Raw genomic sequence first — 18,523 nt, 5'->3', positions numbered from 1 at the left:
ACCATCAGGAGAACACTGAACAACAATGATCTGCATGGCAGAGTTGCAAGGAGAAAGCCACTGCTCTCCAAAAAACTTGCTGCTTGTCTGCAGTTTGCTAAAGATCACATGGACAAGCCAGAAGGCTATTGGAAAAGTGTTTTGTGGACAGATGAGACCAAAATAGAACTTTTTGGTTTAAATAAGAAGCGTTATGTTTGGAGAAAGGAAAACACTGCATTCCAGCATAAGAACCTTATCCCATCTGTGAAACATGGTGGTGGTAGTATCGTGTTTTGGGCCTGTTTTCCTGCATTTGGGCCAGGACGGCTTGCCATCATTGATGGAACAATGAATTCTGAATTATACCAGTGAATTCTAAAGGAAAATGTCAGGACATCTGTCCATGAACTGAATTTCAAGAGAAGGTGGGTCATGCAGCAAGACAACGACCCTAAGCACACAAGTCGTTCTACCAAAGAATGGTTAAAGAAGAATAAAGTTAATGTTTTGGAATGGCCAAGTCAAAGTCCTGACCTTAATCCAATGGAAATGTTGTGGAAGGACCTGAAGCGAGCAGTTCATGTGAGGAAATCCACCAACATCCCAGAGTTGAAGCTGTTCTGTATGGAGAAATGGGCTAAAATTCCTCCAAGCCGGTGTGCAGGACTGATCAACAGTTACCGCAAACGTTTATTTGCAGTTATTGCTGCACAAGGGGGTCACACCAGATACTGAAAGCAAAGGTTCACATACTTTTGCCACTCACAGATATGTAATATTGGATACTTTTCCTCAATAAATAAATGACCAAGTATAATATTTTTGTCTCATTTGTTTAACTGGGTTCTCTTTATCTACTTTTAGGACTTGTGTGAAAATCTGATGATGTTTTAGGTCATATTTATGCAGAAATATAGAAAATTCTAAAGGGTTCACAAACTTTCAAGCACCACTGTATCGCCATACGTAGACTTAGACAACCTTTATTGTCATTCAGTATGCAACAAGTGTACACCGAACAAAATTTCGTTGCAATTTGGTTCAGCACAGAATTAAATATGAAGTGTATTAAATTATGCAGCAGCAAAAAATGATAAAGTACAATAGTATAAAGTGTCCTGTGGAATTAGGAATGTTCAAGTTATAAATAGAAGTTTAGAGTTTGGGTTTGGAGTTCAGCAGTCTGGTGACCTGGGGGCAAAAGCTGTTTCAGAACCTGGTGGTCCTGCACCTAATGCTGCAGAACCTCTTTCCAGAGGCCAGACCATAGTGAGGGTGTGAGGGGTCACTGATGATGTTTCTGGCTCGAGACATGCAGCACCTTGGTGGAATGTCCTGAATGGAGGGAAGAGAAATCCCAATGATCTTCTCCGCTGTCCTCACCACTCTCCTCACAGTCTTCCAGTCAGAGGCACTACAGCCTCCACACCACACAGAGATGCAGCTGGTCAGAACGCTCTCTATGGTGCTTCTGTAGAATGTAGTGAGAATGGGCGGGGGCAGGTAGGCTCTCCTCATCCTACACAGGAAGTGCAGACGCTGCTGTGCCTTCTTGACCAGTGACGCAGTGTTCACAGACCAGGTGAAGTTGTCTGTGATGTGCACCCCCAGGAACTTGGTGCTATTGACCACCTCCATGGCCATGTTGTTGATGAGAAGTGGAGCGTGGCTGGGTTGGTTTTTCCTGAAGTCAACAATGAACTCTTTAGTTTTGTCCACTTTCACGATCAGGTTGTTTTCCCTGCACCAGCCGCTCCACCTCCTCTCTGTAGGCCAGGTCGTTGTCATCCCTGATAAGGTCCACCACTGTTGTATCATCCGCAAACTTCACAATGTGGTTGCTGGCAGCCCTGGGGATGCAGTCGTGTGTCATTAGAGTGAACAGCAGAGGGCTCAGGACACAGCCCTGAGGGGAGCCTGTGCTGAGGGTGATGACACTGGAGGTGTTCTGTCCGACCCGCACTGACCGTGGTCTTTCAGTGAGGAAGTCTAGCAGCCAGTTGCATAGGGGGGTGCTGAAGCCCAGGGGACCCAGTTTGTTCACCAGATGCTGTGGAATGATAGTATTAAATGCTGAACTGAAGTCCAGGAACAGCATCCGCACATGAGTGGTGTTGTTCTCCAGGTGTGCAAAGCTCAGGTGAATGTAAGGGAATAAGTTGACTTATTTCCCTTTTGAAACATCAGACCAGGATTATTTTCTTTCATGCACGTCGTCTTCAGGTGGTATACTGCAACTGTGTAAAGTTGCACCAGAATCCATCAAACCATTTTATAGTTGCGTTTACAAGACACATGGACAGACGGCTATATAGGGTGATTCCTATATAGCCCCCCAAACTTTGTTTGCAGAGAGTATTAAAAAAAAAAATACTAAGAAATTGCAAAACCTAAACACGTCGCTAGTGGTATTTAGCTAGCTCTGGGAATTCACTGAAAAATTATTTAGCTAGCTAGTTCGTGCTGTGGGATTTTTCTCTAATGCTAGCTGATGATCCTGATTTGTGGATTATCTTAAACATTAGTTAGCTAAGCTTTGCCATGTGTACTGTATATGGGTCCGTCTCAGAAACCGGTCTCTCATTTGGACATTATGGTCAAAAAATAAATTTTCTAATTTTACTTTTTTTTTTTTGCATTTACCTAACACTCAATGTTTCTTTTGTCATGTTTAATAAAGATAGCATCTTGCTTTATCTGGCCTCCACTGTGGACATTTTTTTTGATTACAATTCAAATGCTTTTGTAAAATTGATTTTCATATAAAATAACTACATCATGAAGAATTAAAGCCCCTCCTTCACAGAGGAGTGAAAATATTGAATAAATTTCCTCTTTTTGATTGCTTGGGTTAAAGATGCCCAGTTATGATGACTGAATTGATTATTCACTTAAATATGAATAATATGATGCATTTTGGGTATTTGATATGGCGAAATAGGACACAATGGAAAAATCAAGAACACACCGGAAAGATGAGAATAACGGCGGCGGTAAAAGAACAGCGACTGTACCAACTGAAGGTCGCGCGGGTCTCTGCTGCGGCGCGCGAGCAACGGGACATCACTATCGCACCGGATGGAGTGCAAAATGACTGGGCGTAGATTCTATCAAAAGTTCGATCTAAATTGACCATGGTTGCAAAATATTGGCCAAAAATACGCAAACACTACGAAATATGAAAGTAAGATGAAAAAGAAACATTCAATTGCCTTATACTGCAAGACTAAAACAAAATAAAACTGTCAAAACTCACCTTTTCAGTGATAACGTCCGAACAGATCACTCGCGTAACAGAAAGACCGCAAATGGAAGCACGATCAACTTCTAACTGTTGGAGTGGAAAATTCCATTCTACACAAGCAAATCGTTAATGTGTGTCCTTCCCCGCACACAAATAACACGCTACGGTAAAAAATAGACCACAACTCATTTTATAGCTCAGAAATTCATACAAGACCAGCTACCATCGTAACATATTCTGTAAGAAACATATTCTATACCTAACTTTCAGCTTTCGTTTTAAAAAACAAAGTTGCAGATTTATAACTACATTTTTATATGGCGTAGTGATTTTAAGTTACTACTTTTGGTGAGGTAGTGACCTTGACCCTGAGGGTTTCTGTTTAGATCGAAACACACGATCGTATTGGTTTTGGGTCTGCGGGAAACGGAGTTACAACGGTGATCAAATATTTTGCATGATGTTTTATTACGGTTATGATTATTCTGTGAGCGCACCAATCCTTAGGTGGATAAAGTTACAACTTAAAATACAATTAGTGATAACTGTAGACTTTTCAGTGGACTACAACCTTTTTAAGGCAATGCGATGGAGTCGACCATTTATCATATCCCAGATCAAGCCGCCATTTTTCCACAAATTTGCAGAATTTTTCCCAAATTCTGAATAGAGTATTCACGTCAAAGATTTAGTTTTATCTGTATTATTTCTTTCATCATTTTATTTCAAACTAAAACCAACATCACCATTCAAAACCGTATAGTTTATTGACTGAGTATATTTAGTGGGATCCCCCCACAGTGCCCAGTTTCTGAGACAGACCCAAATACAAGAACACGCCAGTTATTTTTGACTGGGAACTATTGGATTTTTTGCATGTTCCAGTCAGTCAATCATAAATAATCTTCATAAGGTGCTTTAGCATTTAAAATGTCTGGTTACTGCTGGTACCATATGCTTTATTGCCTCCCAAGAAAAAAAAAATCCAAATAACCAACATTTCATTTGATAATGAATTTATATTATAGTCATAGACAGGCTACAGGGTGAAAAGGAAGATACTGTTTATTCTCAATGAACGACAATAATGTGTGCATTGTAAAAGTTGAGCGATCCAGATTTACTTCAGAGCGTAGCTTCATATTCTGGTAATAACTGGATAAAAAAGAAACAATTGTGCATTTCAGACAACATTTTCATTCTTAAATATCCCAGCACAACACCTGATTATTAGTATTAAAAAAAAAAGAAACAATGAGACGTGATAGTATGCAACATAAATATACGTTATTCACGTGTTTCATTTTGTACTTCAGTTAAACAGGTTATTATTTGCAGGCTGTATGATTTGTCAGATAAACGCAGACCGTACACGCACTGAAAGTGAAAATACATCAAAAGTCTGTGACTAATATCATTATTAAACAGATCACAGTGTCGCATGCATTTCTCGGATTTTTACACGCTGAAAAGTACACATTTACAGTACACGTCTCAGTCATATCTAGAACGGGCCCAGAAACTAGGATGCGTTTAAGGATTTGATTAAAGCTTCATGATGTGACGGGATTAAAGACGCACTCTTTTTTTGTTTGTGTGTGTCAGGTACAGTATATCAGCCTGTATTACTGTACATGTATACATATAAAGTTGTAATTATTAAACATTTTATGAATTGAGAAATGTTCGAAATGATTCAATTTAGTTCTAAGCAAATCAGAAAGGGGACAATCTTTATAACTCTAATTAGGCACCTTAAAGTGCATATCAAGGGTAAATTCAGGAGCAAGATCAATGTAATTCTCCTATTTTATATTAAACTTCGGTCAAATATCTGTCACATTCTGCATTCTCTGCAATTTTTTTTTACCATGCGCAATACCAGAAAAATTCAGTTGAAATCAAGCCATTTGAGGCGAATTGGTCCGCCTCTGAAAAAACTTGCCGTTTGGATTTCCCGGCAAACACTGATTTTCGTGACGTCGCGTGCGGGACGCCTCCCTCTGAATCCTACGTCAGCGCTGGTTTGTTTATGAGAAAACGACCTGGTGGTTTTCTGCAAATTTCTTCAACGTTATCGCGTAATTATTAAAATGGTTAACAGATGTATCGTAGGAGGGTGTAGCAACACCAATCTTGATGGGATTAGTGCTCATCGTTTCCCAAAAGACCGGACAATGAGAGAGAAACGGGAGCGCTTGGTCTACACAGGCTGTGCACTGAAACCGTGCAAAGCTCGCGCAGCCTGCTGGCGCTTCCGCAGGTAACGTCACGAATCTGGCTCCAGACTCCCTTGGGATTTTTCCAGACGCGTTTTGTTATTTTATTTTTTTCTGCTGTAGACAGACGGCCTTGTACAAAATTACCCTTCTGGATGAGTGTGTAAAAGGGACATACTTTCATATAAAAAAACAAACACGAAATTGGTCCAGAATATACACTTTAAGGTCACTATACAGTACTGGGCAAAAGTCTGACGCCCCTTTTTTCATCCAAACTTTGTTATAGATTTCTATTTTATGACTTCTACTGTCTGTTATCGAGTCAGTATAAAAACATTTTAAAGTCCAAACGTTCCAGAAAAAAAAAAAAAAAGTTTGCATCTGAGCAGCACATGACATACGAGAGCACTTTTCAGATTAAAAAAAAGAAAGCATAATGAAGGCTGCTAGGTTTTGTTACAAAATCAATGCCATGTACACACGTAGCCAGGTATTTTTAAAACCGAACATTTTCCCCCTCTCCGTTTATAAAAATGTTTTATCCACACCACCTCGTCTTCGAAAAAAATCCCTTCCACACATAACCGAACATCTGCGTTTTCAATCACATTCATAAGCATTCCAAACCTGTAGATGGCTATTTCCCCAAATCCTACCCCCTAATCATATCGCCTGTGCTCTTGAAGCAGTAGTTGGGCTTCTAAAATTAAACATGTAAATAGCACCTGCACAATAATTAACGCTTTCAAGGCACTACTCCGATCCATTACTCTTTAGCTAGCCGCACACTACGCCGATTTTCAGCGTACCGAGCCAACTGAAGTCGCGAGTCAGGCGTAAAGACTAGTTTTCGATGGTACCGACTCATCTCACAGCCGATTCGAAAAACTAATCGGGAGCCAGACTGATCGGCGAGAGTCGCTAGCAATAGCCAATCATATCTTTCGCATATAACACGTGACATCATTAAACACAATTTCTAGCGCGAGAAATACGTGTTGGTAGCACCTAATGCAGGTATATACTGTAATTCCATAGACTGAAGCTTTATCCATAGACACAGTGGGCTGGAAAGCCACTCTGCTCAAGTTGTGTGGCTGAATTCCAAATCGCTTTAACTCCCCTATATAAGTGCACTATTTAAGGTTGGGAATAATAGCTCATGCAGCCTAGATAGTGCGCTACATATTCCGTGTTGTGTCATTTGTAATTCAGCCTGTAGCATCTTCAAGTGTTGGATTTAACAGTAACTATATCCAATAGCCAATCACAAAGCTATTAAGTTGTCACGTGTCGCTTCAATCGCGACTGCACTCGTCAACAGTCGGGGGATATGTGCGTGCCCTGTCGGGAGTCGGCTCTGAAATGGGTCGGTTCGGTACCGCGTGGATCGCCGTGGTGTGCGGCTAGCTTAAGTCCATGCTTAATCTGGCTTCTGCAGTAAACAAAGGTTGCACGTTTGACGTCAGGGCAGATTTGTTGTCATTTTTTTGGCGCAGATTGTGACGTTCTAAAACGCAAACCTCCGGTTATCTCTGTCTACACGAAAAGGCATACACGGAGTTTTCAAAAATCTTCACTTTGCCCGGAGTTTTTTTAAATATTCGTTTTTGATGTGTTTTCATGTGGATGACAGGCCAAAACGTAGAAAAATATCTTCGATTTAGCAGATACCCGGCTACGTGTGGACGGGGTCTAAGAAGCGAGTGGGACACTCCGTGTCCAGAAGAACTGTGGCTGGTTCTGCAAGATGCTCAGTAAAACCTACAGCTCACTTCCTTACAAAACTGCACTCACTGTACCCGAGACTGCTTTTTTTTTTTTAAAGGAAAGGGTCGTCTCACACCAAATACTGACTTTGTTTCGTTTATTATGGCTTATTGCTGTTTATAGTATTTATTTTTTTTAAATATTGAAACTTTTGATTTCATAATTTTAAGCCATTTTTGGTCCACATCATTTCTTTATACGCGCCGAAGACTTTCGCACAGTACTGTATATTCATTTTTAATATTATAAACAGTGATTGGATAAGGAACAAAACTCCGCCTTCGAGTTACTGTTACTGCCACGAAGACGATCATTTTCTTACATCAACCCAGCCCCGAGTGTTTTATTCCTCTTATACTACAGCAGTTACCATGTTTTTTTTTATTTATTCCAGAATATCCCCCTTTTTTTTCTTCTCCCCCCTTCCTCTCTCTCTCTCTACACGCTGTTTGAACTGTTATTGGAGATGCTTTAAATCTCATTGTATGTGTATAGTGACAAAGGTATTCTATTCTATATTTCATACTTTTATTTTATCCATTTAGTGTTAAATGTTCATGCTATCGCTTGCGTTATCGCTGTTGTAAACAGTTGTTCCCTGACCACCCTCTCTTTTTACTTCATCTCAAAGTTCATAAGATTAAAAAAAAAAGCCTACATTTTGTCATGTTACGGAGAAAGATGTTGGAAAAGTTAGTTTTATCTCGAGCAGTGAAGACTCCTTCTGTAAATGTTAAATTTCCTTACTGCAGAAAACGTCACCATTTCAATGATTCCACCATGCGTTTTTAATCTGTTGATTATTAGCCTTAGATTATCCCCACACACACACCTTCTGACCAATCATTACTGAGACTCAAAAATAGTATTACGGAACAAAATGCAGTACATTATTCTAAGCTCTGCTTTAGCTAGTTTGCTCATTTTGGTTTCACTTGTCTGAGTAAACGAATTATTCGAAATAAATCCAGGTGTGAAAGTATTCACAGTAATAAATACCCCCCCCCCCGAAAAGAAAACTAGGATAGCAGTATCATTACCGGCTTGTTCAATTACAACGATTAAAATAAACTGAAATCGTACAGGCTAAGAAAAACAGCAGGATGATGAACTGTGTGCATTTTAAATAGAGATCGCGTCGTCGTGTGCTGCATGAATAATTCGATCATTAAATTTAATACGTGATCCCCACTTCAAGTAATCAAGTGTTGGAAGTACTGAGAGAAGGGAAGAAAGGTCATGCAGAACATGCAGAATCGTCTTGGCAGACGTGCCGTGGAAGACTTCTGATCATGGTGGTGGTGGTGGAGGTGATGATGAAGGCTTCGTTCTTTAAATGGACCCCAGACTGACCGCACACAGCTGAAGACTCGCTCCCCGCTCACCTGGTGCATGACAGAGACCGCAATGTTATTCCGAGAGAAAGATATCCTTTATTAGCATGTGCGCCTGTCTTGTGCACAGTCACAGTTTAGTATAAATCTGACTGTCTAACCATAGTCAAGTTTATATAAAAGGCAAGATGTTGCTGTCGAGATGCTGAAACTTGGTAGCATTCGGTGCTAACAACAGCGTCAGGGTTCTCAGGACTGCTCTTGTTATTTAAAAAATAAAATAAAATACTGGCTTGAAAAATGATACTTCTAGGCTACCTGTGTAGGAACCACCACTCTCACTACCTTTAGCTTCATACTTTTTCTAAAATGCTAACTAAAAATTATCCCACAGTGATGATTTTAAATTCCTCCTTTTTACACAACATTACATAGTAATGTTAAGGTCGGTCCGTATGGTGAAAGACCGTGACCGAGGTCTTGAAAGTACTGAGCGAGGCCCTCTGGGCTGAGGTCAGTATTCAAGGCCGAGGTCACGGTATTTCACCATACGGACCGACCTTAAGCTGGGAAATAATATATTTATTTTTTTCTTTACCAAATTCTAACAGAAAATGAGAGCGCCCGAAAGGGAAAACCGAGCCGAGTCGCCATTTTGAATCCTCATTCACGGCTGTAATGCAAATGGCTTCCTCCTCGGTATACAAGTGCACTTCCATGGCAGGAAAAAAACTACATTTTGTCGCCTATGTAGTCCCATATTTATACAAAATTGAGTCATTCAGGATTCAGCCATGTTTTTGCTCGGCGTTAGCAAGTTACACGTTTTTAGTTTTCTCCTGAAATGTCTTCTTTTATTTCTTCTTCCTCAGGGTAGTAAAACTCGCTTTCGCTGTGAACACTGTCGTTATCGCTATCCATGCTGTAAAATTAATGCTATTGTGCTGAGAAATGCTGGCAAAAAATTACAAGATTTTTGATAAAAATCTTATAAAAAAGATAAATGTTGACAAAAATGCTACTATGTTTTTTGTTGTTATGAACGAGCGAGTCGCCAGAGGTCCGTAACCGGGGTCCGTACGTAGGATATGGACCCGCTCGCCAGCCAATCAGAGCGCAGCATTTGATGGAAACCGGACCACGAAAAAAATAACTACTGTACATTTTTTCCAGAATACTAAGCTTTTTCAAAATGCTAACTTTTGCTAATGCTAACCTTGTTATTGTGAAAGGCGCTATATAAATGAAACATTTATTATTATTATTATTGCTACCTGCAACCAGTTTCTTTCTTCCCCCAGAATGCTTTCTAGTCTTTTGTTTTCCTCGCTAACTAACTTTACCTCATCATGCCAATTACACTTCTAGCTGCTCTTTCTTTCTACAAATGTCATCTACAGTGGGGCAAAAAAAGTATTTAGTCAGCCACCAATTGTGCAAGTTCTCCCACTTAAAAAGATGAGAGAGGCCTGTAATTTTCATCATAGGTATACCTCAACTATGAGAGACAGAATGGGGGGAAAGAATCCAGGAAATCACATTGTAGGATTTTTAATGAATTAATTGGTAAATTCCTCAGTAACATAAGTATTTGGTCACCTACAAACAAGCAAGATTTCTGGTTCTCACAGACCTGTAACAACTTCTTTAAGAGGCTCCTCTGTCCTCCACTCGTTACCTGTATTAATGGCACCTGTTTGAACTCGTTATCAGTATAAAAGACACCTGTCCACAACCTCAAACAGTCACACTCCAAACTCCACTATGGCCAAGACCAAAGAGCTGTCAAAGCACACCAGAAACAAAATTGTAGACCTGCACCAGGCTGGGAAGACTGAATCTGCAATAGGTAAGCAGCTTGGTGTGAAGAAATCAACTGTGGGAGCAATTATTAGAAAATGGAAGACATACAAGACCACTGATAATCTCCCTCGATCTGGGGCTCCACGCAAGATCTCACCCCGTGGGGTCAAAATGATCACAAGAACGGTGAGCAAAAATCCCAGAACCACACGGGGGGACCTAGTGAATGACCTGCAGAGAGCTGGGACCAAAGTAACAAAGGCTACCATCAGTAACACACTACGCCGCCAGGGACTCAAATCCTGCAGTGCCAGACGTGTCCCCCTGCTTAAGCCAGTACATGTCCGGGCCCATCTGAAGTTTGCTAGAGAGCATTTGGATGATCCAGAAGAGGATTGGGAGAATGTCATATGGTCAGATGAAACCAAAATAGAACTTTTTGGTAAAAACTCAACTTGTCGTGTTTGGAGGAGAAAGAATGCTGAGTTGCATCCAAACACCACCATACCTACTGTGAAGCATGGGGGTGGAAACATCATGCTTTGGGGCTGTTTTTCTGCAAAGGGACCAGGACGACTGATCCGTGTAAAGGAAAGAATGAATGGGGCCATGTATCGTGAGATTGAGTGAAAACCTCCTTCCATCAGCAAGGGCATTGAAGATGAACTGTGGCTGGGTCTTTCAGCATGACAATGATCCCAAACACACCGCCCGGGCAACGAAGGAGTGGCTTCGTAAGAAGCATTTCAAGGTCCTGGAGTGGCCTAGCCAGTCTCCAGATCTCAACCCCATAGAAAATCTTTGGAGGGAGTTGAAAGTCCGTGTTGCCCAGCGACAGCTCCAAAACATCACTGCTCTAGAGGAGATCTGCATGGAGGAATGGGCCAAAATACCAGCAACAGTGTGTGAAAACCTTGTGAAGACTTACAGAAAACGTTTGACCTCTGTCATTGCCAGCAAAGGGTATATAACAAAGTATTGAGATGAACTTTTGTTATTGACCAAATACTTATTTTCCACCATAATTTGCAAATAAATTCTTTAAAAATCAGACAATGTGATTTTCTGGATTTTTTTTCTCATTCTGTCTCTCATAGTTGAGGTATACCTATGATGAAAATTACAGGCCTCTCTCTTCTTTTTAAGTGGGAGAACTTGCACAATTGGTGACTGACTAAATACTTTCTTGCTCCACTGTAGCTCCATTTCTCAGAACGTCAGCCAGCTTATTTTCCACATTGCTAGTGTAGATATTCTTCTGTATCGGCTCTCTACAGGTCCTAGCCAGTTTGGCTCACCTTAGTGCTAAATAAGGAGAATGAGTGCAATCGTGTTGCGTTTCTACTCGAGCAAATTTATAGAAAATGTTACAGAAATACTAACCAACAACAAGCAGAACAAGGTCAGGCGACATGTGAACACGCAGTCATACACCTTACCAAAATAAACTAAGTGGCTTTGGTCCTTGTCTTGTACCCTTTAGTTTTTGTCAATGCTAGATAAGCATACAGTAGGTGAATGTTAGCATGCTAGTTCAGATGCTAATAGTAAAGAAAGTGTAGACGGCCAAAACACGGCATTTGTCCATTTTTTTTTTTTTAACATGTTGTATGCAGATAAAAGATTAACTAAATCACCTAGAATTTGCTTTTGATATTCAAGATTGTTGTTGTTGACCACTTTTAATGGCCACCAAATTTCACATGGATATCTTAAAGCATTTTTGAGTTGTAAGTACAAACGTCACCCAAAAATGGCCATTTTTGAGCGTTATGCTGTCTCATTTAAAAAAAAAAAAAAATTTTTCAAACTAATATAAATTGGGCTTTTTACATTTTTTTATTTAATTTTTTTTTTACAAAAATCTATTTATCCTATCAGAGCATTTTCTTAATGAAATTTTATAGTACTTAAATCAAGAAAATTGGTGGATATTAGAGAACGTTATGGCTGAATAACAGAGAAAGGTGCTTTTGCCAAAAACTCTAAATTGCAAAGGGTATTCTTTGTTATGGGTCCGTCTCAGAAACTGGTCTCTCATTTGGGACATTATGGTCAAAAAATAAATTTTCTAATTTTACTTTTTTTTTTTGCATTTACCTAACACTCAATGTTTCTTTTGTCATGTTTAATAAAGAGAGCATCTTGCTTTATCTGGCCTCCACTGTGGAATTTTTTTTTTTTTATTACAATTCAAATGCTTTTGTAAAATTGATTTACATATAAAATAACTACATGAAGAATTAAAGCCCCTCCTTCACAGATGAATGAAAATATTGAATAAATTTCCTCTTTTTAATTGCTTGGGTTAAAAATGCCAAGTTATGATGACTGAATTAATTATTCACTTAAATATGAATAATATGATACGGCGAAATAGGACACAATGGAAAAATCAAGAACACACCGGAAAGATGAAAATAACGGCGGTGGTAAAAGAACAGCGACTGTACCGACTGAAGGTCGCGCGGGTCTCTGCTGCGGCGCGCGAGCAACGGGACATCACTATCGCACCGGATGGAGTGCAAAATGACTGGGCGTAGATTCTATTAAAAAGTTCGATCTAAATTGACCACGGTTGCAAAATATTGGCCAAAAATACGCAAACACTACGAAATATGAAAGTAAGATGAAAAAGAAACATTCTATTGCCTTATACTGCAAGACTAAAGCAAAATAAAACTGTTAAAACTCACCTTTTCAGTGATAACGTCCGAACAGATCACCCGCGTAACAAAGACCGCAAATGGAAGCACGATCAACTTCTAACTGTTGGAGTGGAAAATTCCATTCTACACATGCAAATTGTTAATGTGTGTCCTTCCCCGCACACAAATAACACGCTACGGTAAAAAATAGACCACAACTGATTTTATAGCTCAGAAATTCATACAAGACCAGCTACCATCGTAACATATTCTGTAAGAAACATATTCTATACCTAACTTTCAGCTTTCGTTTAAAAAAATAAAATCGCAGATTTATAACTACATTTTTTTATGGCGTAGTGATTTTAAATTACTACTTTTGGTGAGGTAGTGACCTCGACCCTGAGGCTTTCCGTTTAGATCGAAACACACGATCGTATTGGTTTTGGGTCTGCGGGAAACGGAGTTACAACGGTGATCAAATATTTTGCATGATGTTTTATTACGGTTATGATTATTCTGTGAGCGCACCAATCCTTAGGTGTATAAAGTTACAACTTAAAATACAGTTAGTGATAACTGTAGACTTTTCAGTGGACTACAACCTTTTTAAGGCAATGCGATGGAGTCAACCATTTATCATGTCCCAGATCAAGCCGCCATTTTTCCACAAATTTGCAGAATTTTTGCCAAATTCTGAATAGAGTATTCACGTCAAAGATTTAGTTTTATCTGTATTATTTCTTTCATCATTTTATTTCAAATTAAAACCAACATCACCATTCAAAACCGTATAGTTTATTGACTGTGAGTATATTTAGTGGGATCCCCCCACACAGGGCTCGAAATTAACTTTTTTTCTTTGTGTCCCCCAGTGGTCCCGAATTCTGTGTTGTATTGTCCCGAATGGAAGCAATAGTGTCCCCATTTTTTTCCTCTCTGAAATAACCAGCGGTTAATATTATCATATGAAGTTACTATTGTATTTGTAACTATGCGATTTTGAACCCTTTATATAATTTTTACAATAAGTCACAAGACACAAGCGACACATGTCCAATACATCATCTACTTCAAAATTACAGTTATTGCATTTTCAGTTTATTAAACTTTGGCGATCTCGCTGTATGAATAGATACCTGTTTATTTAAAGGGGCCAACTAGCTCATTCAGAAAATGTTTCAACTCCCTACATCTGCAGTACGCTTTAGTTGAAAATAAGACCCCTTTTATGTTCATTTCATCTACTTATACCTTGAATATCTGTTGGCACTTATAAGGCCAACTTATAATTTTCACCATTACCGTTATCCATTTTTATGAACTTTCCGTTATCCATTTCCGTTATCCATTACCGTTATCCATTACCGTTATCCATTTTTATGAACTTTCCGTTATCCATTTTTATGAACTTTCCGTTATCCATTTCCATGAACTTTCCGTTATCCATTTCCGTTATCCATTACCGTTATCCATTTTTATGAACTTTCCGTTATCCATTTTATGAACTTTCGCTGCCGTTTCATGGGTGCAAATGTTAGCAACATCAGCATAGTGGCAGGTCCGAGCCTAGTTGTGCTGCTGACTGATTAAACTTTCTGAACTAGAAAGACACCAAGAAAACTCACTTATTCTGTTGAACGGTATCTTCCGTCAATATCATCCACATCATTCCTGTTGTATTTTATAACGTGTCTAACAGTGTTCATTAAGTTCATTCAGTTGCTAGCGTTGCCTGCAGACCAGGCGATGACACTTTGGATCCTGAAGGTCCCGGAGACGTTATGTCTGGGCTTTCAGTTTCTTCCCCGCGGTCGGTCCGCTTCAACCACTTCAGCATTTTTGTTCTGGCAAGAGTCGGCGCAGCGTGTGCGCTAGCAATTCCATTCCAAGTCCATATAATGCGGACTCCGGCCGAAGATTCTAGAACAGAATGCGCTGCTCTGTAGCCTACGGATGCAGGTGCATCGAAAGTGTAGCTACTAATGTATTTTTCGCTGTTAACGTTTTAAAATTAAAATTGACAAATTAGGTGAATGTCTACGTATGTGTTACGGCTTTGTAAATAATATTAATGTAGAACTTTTTTTCTAGATCTATTTTTTTCCATTGTCCCGGGATTGTCCCAGATATGATAATTTTGTGTCCCGATGACATTTTTTATGGTCCCCGGGACGTCGGGACACCGTTAGTTTCGAGCGCTGCCCCCACAGGACCCAGTTTCTGAGACAGACCCATATATGCTTGTAAAATTGTGCAATCAACAGAGTTTAAGAATGAAAATTAACTTGTTAGATTCGTTTATAATTATGACCCCCAGAATGATTACTTTTTTGCAAACAAAGATCACACACAAATTTATGGAGATTCAAATTCTTAATTTTGAGGAAACAAAAATTTCTAGTGTCTGTAACCAGGCAGTTCTCTCTTAATTTATTCATCATAGAACAATAATCTTTATCAGTTTTAAACACCTTCATTAGTTAAGCAAGAAAGCCAAAATATAAGTTCATTTAAAGTTGCATTTTTTGAGCTTGGAAAGGTTACGGACACTCCAAAAATTTATGCCAAATTTCAGTATGAAAATTTTCTTACTTATTGTTGGCTTATATTTTGATTTCTTGATCAAAAAAGGGTTATTTTTCATTGTGTAACATTACATCATCTGTCCACTGTTGGAAAATACAAAGATTTTGGCTGATGCAACAATGTTTACAAAGTCATGTTGCATCATCCAAAGGGTCTCATTTCTTAGAAAAGTACACAGCTCAGTTCTGATGAAGAATCTGTATGAAAACAGTTTGTGGCTGGTCAAATACAATAATAAAATCCTGCCAAAAGCCCTAAGCAATGTTGCAAGGTTCAGTGATGCCCCAGATATGTATATAAAACCAAGACTCAATTCATATATGTGAAAGTTCATTTTTCCACCACGGTGAGACACTTTAGTGGACGAATACCATGTTTTGGCCGAGAGGAAAACTCATTCCTGCTGATGTGTGTACTTATCTTCCTGCCAGCTCCTTCTTCAGACATGACCTGAAGGAAGTGAACCGTTCAACATCCTTATAGCCCTGCAAACAAAGAGGCGCTAATCAACGCTAATTCGGTGACATGATAGAACATGGCCTGGATCTCCCATAAACTATCACCAGTCACCACTAGATGGCAGTACAGCTGTAATAATGAATTCGTCCCTCTCACCCTGGCTCCACGGTGCAATCTGTCCTTCATGATCCCAATAAACTCTTTGTAACTCAGCTGGTCGTCACGGTCCACATCGAAGATCTTAAAGATGGTGTTCACAAGGTGCCGAGTGAGTTTAAGCCCCGTCGCTACGTACACCGCCCTCGCAAACTCATCTAAAACACACAAAAATATATATTCATTAATCACAATAATGAATTGTACATGGAAGATGAGCTAACAGTCAATATTACATACAACCCCAATTCCAGAAAAGTTGGGACTCTGTGTAAACTGTAAATAAAAACAGAATGCGATAATTTGCAAATCATGGAAACCCTATAGTTCATTGAAAATAGTTAAAAAGATAACATATCAAATGTTAAAACTGAGAAATTCTGGTTTTTGAAAAACATATGCTCATTTTGAGTTTGATCTCAACAACACGTTTCAAAAAAAGATGGGACAGGGGCATGTTTACCACTGTGTTGCATCACCTCTACTTTTAACAACACTAAACGTTTGGGAACTGAGGAGACCAATTGCTGTGGTTCTGAAAAAGAAATGTTGTCCCATTTTACCTGATATACAATTTCAGTTGCTCAACAGTTCGGGGTCTCCTTTGTCGTATTTTGCACTTCATAATGCACCAAATGTTTTAAATGGGAGACAGGTCTGGACTGCAGTCAGGCCAGTTTAGCACCTGGACTCTTTTACTACGGAGCCATGCAGTTTTAATATGTGCAGAAAGTGGTTTGGCATTGTCTTGCTGTAAGAAGGAAGGCCTTCCCTGAAAAAGATTTAGTCTGGATGGCAGCATATTGCTCTGAAACGTGTATATATCATTCAGCATTAATGATGCCTTCCCAGATGTACAAGCTACCCAAGTCATGTACACTAATGCACCCTCGTACCATTACAGATGCTGGCTTTTGAACTGTGCACTGATGACAAGCCGGATGGTCCTTCTCCTCTTTAGCCTGGAGGACGTGGTGCCCATGATTTCTAAAAAGAATTTCTTATTTTGATTCGTCAGACCTTGGGACAATTTTCCACTTCACCTCAGTCCATTGTAAAAGAGTTCAGGCCCAGAGAAGGTGGTGGTGTTATATAAAACAGACAATGGTTTTCTGAAGTGTTCCTGAGCCCATACAGTGATTTCCACTCCAGACACGTGTCTGTTTTTAATGCAGTGTCGCCTGAGGGCCTGAAGATCACAGGCATCCAGTGTCAGTTTTCAGCCTTGTCTCTTGCATACAGAGATTTCTCTAGATTCTCGGAATCTTTTCATGATATTATGTACCAGAGATGATGTGATCCCCAAATTCTTTGCAATTTTACATTGAGGAATGTTATTCTTAAATTGTTGCACTGTTTCCCCATGCAGTCTTTCACAGAGCGGTGAACCCCTCCCCATCTTTACTTATAAGAGACTCAGCCTCTCTGGGATGCTCTTTTTATATCCAAATCATGTTACTGACCTGTTGCCAATTAACGAAATAGTTTTTTAAGCATTACACAACTTTTTCAGTCTTTTGTTGCCCCTGTCCCAACTTTTCTGAAACATGTTGCAGACATCAAATTCAAAATGAGCATATGTTTTTCATAGGGCTGTCGAAGTTAACGCGTTATTAGTGCATTAACGCAATTTAATTTGATCGTGATTTTTAAAAAATGACGGCGTTATTGGAGGGTACAGTGAATTGGGCTCATCTTGGTAAGGAACAATGCAGATTTTCGTGGGTGACTAGCATGCAAAATAAAGCTAGTTATAACATTAACTTTGTGGTAAAACGTAGCTCTACAACTTGTCAAATAAACCCGCAACATGGTCAGTTAAATTGTAGTCTGCATATGCGATGTGATGCGAGTTCCGTTTACTTTCACTTTACCGGGTGAAATGTGTTGATATCTGATGGGCTACGATCGGGAATGTGCACATTCCCTTTTCTCCACCTGTAGATTGTAGGTAGCCTAGCAATTTCCAAATAGCCTACTGCTTCACTTGAATGAACTTGCAGGAGTCAAACTACTTCCTCTTTGCTCTTCGAAGTGTAGCTTGCAGCCATTACAGTTGAGAAAAAAAATACAGTCTGTTATTTCTCCAAATTGTATTTTGCACATAGCCTACAGTATGCCCAACAGATGTCTGATAGGCTACATTGGAAAGAATATGCTGCATGCCTAGATCTAATATCAAAACCTGAATGCCAAATATTTGTGCATTAGGCCGATATATTGTCTATCATAGAGAAGATGAGCCTTATAATTGACATGGAGCATCAGAGCATATATTCAAATGTTTGCTCTGATGTAGAAATGTGTTTGAGTACA

The 18,523-nt window shown here is 39.4% G+C and overlaps 1 protein-coding gene across 1 annotated transcript in view; it reads right to left on the bottom strand.

Moving 5' to 3' along the window:
- Positions 1 to 6,739: 6,739 nt before the first annotated feature.
- The window catches only part of micu3a (mitochondrial calcium uptake family, member 3a), a 90,276-nt gene continuing 78,492 nt past the window's right edge, over positions 6,740 to 18,523 (bottom strand). The window contains exons 11-13 of the mRNA XM_060915884.1: positions 16,208 to 16,365; positions 15,964 to 16,077; positions 6,740 to 8,603 (exon numbers count right to left, since the gene is read on the bottom strand). Of these exons, the coding sequence (XP_060771867.1) occupies positions 16,009 to 16,077; positions 16,208 to 16,365 (227 nt within the window). The 3' untranslated portion in view covers positions 6,740 to 8,603; positions 15,964 to 16,008. The remainder of the gene's footprint in view (positions 8,604 to 15,963; positions 16,078 to 16,207; positions 16,366 to 18,523) is intronic.

The sequence above is a fragment of the Neoarius graeffei genome, chromosome 3 (assembly GCF_027579695.1).
Source record: "Neoarius graeffei isolate fNeoGra1 chromosome 3, fNeoGra1.pri, whole genome shotgun sequence".
Classification (NCBI taxonomy): domain Eukaryota; kingdom Metazoa; phylum Chordata; class Actinopteri; order Siluriformes; family Ariidae; genus Neoarius; species Neoarius graeffei.
Note: the sequence above shows the minus strand (reverse complement) of the source record. Positions and strands in the feature narration are given on the sequence as shown.